Source organism: Salvelinus namaycush, chromosome 9 (genome assembly GCF_016432855.1).
Source record: "Salvelinus namaycush isolate Seneca chromosome 9, SaNama_1.0, whole genome shotgun sequence".
Lineage (NCBI taxonomy): Eukaryota > Metazoa > Chordata > Actinopteri > Salmoniformes > Salmonidae > Salvelinus > Salvelinus namaycush.
The window spans coordinates 27,138,642-27,144,641 of NC_052315.1; the positions used below are offsets into that span (position 1 = coordinate 27,138,642).

Below are 6,000 nucleotides of genomic sequence, written 5' to 3' on the forward strand. Positions count from 1 at the left end.
TGATGATGAAGGCCAGGGATGAAGATATGTCTAGCGACTTGCTGGGGCCGAGGCCCAGCATGATGACTCAATCACGATTTATGACATTGTTTGGATGGCTGACCATCTGTGGGCTATCACAGAGGTCAAACACACCTCATCTGTGGCTTTGTCCAGGGCGGGACGTTCCCACAGAACGTAAAGAGTTACGAATTTTGATATGTTTTATTATACTGCTCTGGATTCCTTTTTTACAGGGAAATGGTGTTATTCTGTTATTCAGTTGAAAGAGGAGCGACACAGGGTTGCGCTCCTATCATACAGTTTTGAGGTGTGGTGATAAGATTCAAGAATGCGTGAGAAGTTCTATGCCTTTTGTGTTAATGTGTTGTGCCATGCAAAGTGATGTAAATTAGACGATGGGAGATACTGGGATTTGGCACTCTTGGAAGATTTTTTTTCATTGAACCTTTATTTTAACAGGGAAGACATTGAGACTTAGGTGTCTTTTCCAAATGCGCCCTGTATAATACAATATAAATATGCATATTATACACAAAATATATATATATATATATATACACACAGTTGAAGTCGGAAGTTTACATACACCTTAGCCAAATACATTTAAACTCAGTTTTTCACAATTCCTGACATTTAATCCTAGTAAATATTCCCTGTCTTAGGTCAGTTAGGATCACCACTTTTATTTAAAAAATGTGAAATGTCAGAATAATAGTAGAGAGAATTATTTATTTCAGCTTTTATTTATTTCATCACATTCCCAGTGGGTCAGAAGTTTACAAACACTCAATTAGTATTTGGTAGCATTGCCTTTAAAATAGTTTAACTTGGGTCAAGCGTTTTGGTTAGCCTTCCACAAGCTTCCCACAATAAGTTGGGTGATTTTTGGCCCATTCCTCCTTACAGAGCTGGTGTAACTGAGTCAGGTTTGTAGGCCTCCTTGCTCGCACATGCTTTTTCAGTTCTGCCCACAAATTTTCTATAGGATTGAGGTCAGGGCTTTGTGATGGCCACTCCAATACCTTGATTTTGTTGTCCTACTTTGGAAGTATGCTTGGGGTCATTGTCCATTTGGAAGACCCATTTGCGACCAAGCTTTAACTTCCTGACTGATGACTTGAGATGTTGCTTTAATGTAACCACCTAATTTTCTTCCTCATGATGCCATCTATTTTGTGAAGTGCACCAGCCCCTCCTTCAGCAAAGCACCCCCACAACATGATCCTGCCACCCCCGTGCTTCACGGTTGGGATGGTGTTCTTCAGCTTGCAAGCATCCCCCTTTTTCCTCCAAACATAACGATGGTCATTATGGCCAAACAGTTCTATTTTTGTTTCATCAGACCAGAGGACATTTCTCCAAAAAGTAGGATCTTTGTCCCAATGTGCAGTTGCAAACCGTAGTCTGGCTTTTTTATGGCGGTTTTGGAGCAGTGGCTTCTTCCTTGCTGAGCGGCCTTTCAGGTTATGTCGATATAGGACTTGTTTTACTTTTCGCACCAAAGTACGTTCATCTCAAGGAGACAGAACGCATCTCCTTCCTGAGCGGTATGCCAGCTGCGTGGTCCCATGGTGTTTATACTTGCGTACTATTGTTTGTATAGATGAACGTGGTACCTTCATGCATTTGGAAATTGCTCCCAAAGATGAATCAGACTTGTGGAGGTCTACAATTTATTTTCTGAGGTCTTGGCTGATTTCTTTTGATTTTCCCATGATGTCAAGCAAAGAGGCGCTGAGTTTGAAGGTAGGCTTTGAAATACATCCACAGGTACACCTCCAATTGACTCAAATTATGTAAATTAGCCTATCAGAAGCTTCTAAAGCCATGACATCATTTTCTGGAATTTTCCAAGCTGTTTAAAGGCACAGTCAACTTAGTGTATGTAAACTTCTGATCCACTGGAATTGTGATACAGTGAATTATAAGTGAAATAATCTGTTTGTAAACAATTGTTAGAAAACTGACTTGTCATGCACAAAGTAGATATCCTAACCGACTGGCCAAAACGATAGTTTGTTGTTAACAAGAAATTTGTGGAGTGGTTGAAAATTAGTTTTAATGACTCCAACCTAAGTGTATGTAAACGTCTGACTTCAACTGTGTGTATGTATATATATATATATATATATAGAGTGCTGTGAAAAAGTATTTTCCCCCTTTCTGATTTTTGCATATTTTTATAGTGAGTGTTATCAGATCTTCAACCAAAACCTAATATTAGATAAAGGGAACCTGCGTTTAAAAATAACAAAAAAAATGAATACCTACTTTATTTATTTAAGTTATGCAACACCCAATTCCTCTTTGTGAAAAAGTAATTGCCCCCTTACACTCAATAACTGGTTTTGCCACCTTTAGCTGAAATGACTGCAACCAGATACTTCCTGTAGTTGTAGATCAGTCTCACCATCACTTTGGAGGAATTTTGGTCCACTCTTGCATGCAGAACTGCTTTAACTCAGCGACAGTTGTGGGTTTTCAAACATGAACTGCTCGTTTCACTTCCTGCCACAAAATCTCAATTGGGATTAGGTCTGGACTTTAACTAGGCTATTACAAAACTTCAAAATTGTTGCTTTTTAGCTATTTTTATGTAGACTTGTTTGTGTGGTTTAGATTGTCTTGCTGCATGACCCAGCAGCGTTAAGTATGTAATTGTTGTGTTATTTGCATTACTGGGCATCTCAAGGCTGGGTTTCCCTTTGTGATCCATTATCGTCTGCAAGCCCTGCAACAGCCGACGAATGTCAGAGGCGGTGTAATAGGATACCACCTTCCTCCTATATTGTCAATTTTGCATGTTTGATGTCTCGTCGGAGGTCCTAGCGAGCTTTTTTGTATGTTTCCATGTCCGTGTCCCGTTCTTTGTAAGCGGTAGCTCTAGCCTTTAGCCCAGTGAGGATATTCCCTATTATCCATGGTTTTTGGTTTGGATAAGTTCGTATTTGGCAGCAGCTACTCTTCCTGGGTTCCAGGAAAATGAAAGCAGTTATACAATTTTAAAAACATTACAATACATTCACAACAGATTTCACAACACATTAAGTGTGTGCCCTCAGGCCCCTACTCTACTACCACATATCTACAACACATATAGTATAGCCACTGTGGGGGGGACGTTGTCTATGCACTTATTGATGAAGCCTGTGACTGATGTGGTAAACTCATCAATGCTATCGGATGAATCCCGGAACATGTCTCAGTCTGTACTAGCTTCATCGGACAACTTCCGTATTGAGCGCTCCACTGGTACTTCCTATTTTGAGATTTTGTTTGTTAACAGGAAGCAGGAAAATAAAGTCATAGTCTGATTTGCCTAAGGGAGGGTGAGGGAGGGCCTTGTGTGCGTTTCTGTGGGATGAATAAAAGTGGTCTAGAGTTATCAGTGCCCCTAGTGGCGCAGGAGACGTGTTGGTAGAACTGAGGTAGAACGGTTTGAAGTCTCCCCGCGTTAGTCTCCGCCCACCAGAGCCACATCTAAACCTCTCCTACATATCTCTCTGTCTCTCTCTGAGGAACAGGTTCACATAGCTCGCCCTTCTCCGCAGTTTAAAAATAACTTAAAATATTCTCTCTTCCGCAGCGAGCATGGCTTGTCATTAGACCTGAGCCCTGAGTGGTTCCTCCCCATGCTGCTACCTGCCTGCTAGCACTAAAAACATGACTTTCTATATGTCGCCAGAGGATGAGTCAGGTGTGTGTGATGATGGATCTAGGCTGCCTGGTCTATTTCATCTTAACAGTGGGTACTGAAGATGTGATTCATCTGCCTGCTATGTAGTCTGATTCTGTTTCACAACCTCTGACCCCTCAGTAGGGGCTGAGAGAGAGTTATGGAAATCCTCACTGTGTCCTTACACCTAGCCCAGCAGCCCTGCTCCATCTCTCGATCTCTTAGACTCAGTCTGTCTCCGTCTGTCTATGGGGCAGGTTCTGAAATACTGTTCTCCTGTTGCCAGCAACCTCTGCTCTCAATCAGCACAGGAAAGATGTTAGAGAGAGACAGACAGGGAGATGTAGATAGAGGTGGAGTGGAGAGTAGGGAGTGGAAAAGGAGAAGTGGGATAGAGGGCATTGGGAACCTTAACTATGAAAACAGTGTGGAATAGAGACTCAATGTTTTTGGAAATCCTACACTCAGCTCAGATTGTTGACATCATAGAAATTAGTATATAACTTCATAGGATCTCTATGGTTGACATAATATTTGATCTTAACGAATCTCTCGCATAAAAGCCAAAAGAAACATACAGCAGGATAAAATGAGACCACTGCATTCTATATCAATATGTGTATTTATATAGTAGGGAAATTAAACTTCCTTCTTGAGAGTTGAAAGGTGAGCTTTTTCCTGCTCTGAGAGTTTGAGATTGACGGTTTACACACGGAAAGACAGATGGAGGCATTGGAAAAGATTAGAGTAGATTTAAAACCTGTGCTATGTCTCTCCACCTTTCACACTCTAAACTAACTCCATTTAATCCCTGTCTTACCTTCAGGTTAGCTGTTGACACCAGAAGGTGACATGATGACAGGATGTGATGCCTTTTTATTTTAACGGCAGAACATATTTCGCTGTATTTTATTATCCATGTTTGGAATGAACTGAGACCCTGGTGCTGCCTTGTCATTGTACAGTATGTGTATTTCTGACATGGCTTCTCTATCCTGTAGATGTGGATGAGCCTGTGGTCTTTGCCACCAACTCCCTGCAGAGGAGGAAAAAGGGTCTGGCAGGGTTGCGCCCGGCACAGCAGAAGACCAAACCAGGCCTGATGATTGGCCATCCCCAGGACTTCCGCCAGATCTCCTCCATCATCGATGTCGACATCCTGCCCGAGACACACCGGCGCGTCCGCCTGCACAAGCACGGTACCCACAAGCCCCTGGGTTTCTATATCCGGGACGGGGTGAGCGTGCGGGTCACGCCTCAGGGAGTGGAGAAGGTGCCTGGTGTCTTTATCTCCCGGCTGGTGCGTGGAGGCCTGGCTGAGAGCACAGGCCTGCTGGGGGTCAACGATGAGATCCTGGAGGTCAACGGCATTGACGTGGACGGCAAGTCTCTGGACCAGGTGACAGACATGATGGTGGCCAACAGCCACAACCTGATCGTGACGGTGAAGCCAGCCAACCAGCGCAATAACGTGGTTCTCCGAGGAAGCAAGGTCTCGGTAGGGGGGAACAGCTCCTCTGGATCCGTAGGCTCCGCATTCTCCCATGACTTGGCCCCCAGCCCCGCCTCTCAAAGTGTCAGTCACTATAGCAACAGTAACAGTGTGGCGGAGGGCGACAGCGACGAGGATGGAGACCTTATCATTGAGAGTGACATCCTGCCATACCTGCCCCACCACTGTGTGTCCAATGGTAATGGCAGCCACAGGGCGTTTCCATTATCCTCGTCACTGGGGCAACGGCCCCTCCCCCAGAGCATTTTCCTGCCCAGCAGCGGCTCTCTGTCAGACAGCAAGGCCTCTCTGAGCTCCCTGACCACCCCTACACACAACGGCAGCCCCACCAAGACCAGCAGCAGCCAGGAGAGCATGAGAGAGGATGGGAACATCATCACAATGTAAAACCTTGTCATAGTACTCATTTTACTAATGTGTTTAGGAGACATCAACAAGAGAAGACAAAACATGCACAATTGGTCTCATGAGAAAAACAAGACAAATGACGAACAAAACAACAATTTTAGTTGTTACCTCACTACAGAAAACAACTCACAACAATGATTTAGGCAATGATGATGGCTTTGCCTTAAAAGTATCCGATGTGTATTGCATGCAACTAGACGCTGCGGAACTAGCAGCCATCATGTAAGGAACTCAGTGGACAGTGTGGTGTCAATCCTGAGAGCCTACTTACTACAACACACATGATAATGGCTGTCACCATACTGGAAGTGCCTTATGGCTTTCCGCTCAAATCGCCTTATATTTCTCACTTTTATTTGACTTTCTAACAGGACCACCTCTCTCTTCAATTCTAGACAGT

The 6,000-nt window shown here is 43.8% G+C and overlaps 1 protein-coding gene across 1 annotated transcript in view; it reads left to right on the top strand.

Annotated features, from left to right (window-relative positions):
* Nucleotides 1-5,579, top strand: part of pard6a (par-6 family cell polarity regulator alpha) — a 39,792-nt gene extending 34,213 nt beyond the window's left edge. Inside the window, exon 3 of the mRNA XM_039000575.1 lies at nucleotides 4,681-5,579. Coding sequence (XP_038856503.1) covers nucleotides 4,681-5,579 — 899 coding nt within the window. The remainder of the gene's footprint in view (nucleotides 1-4,680) is intronic.
* Nucleotides 5,580-6,000: the final 421 nt, after the last annotated feature.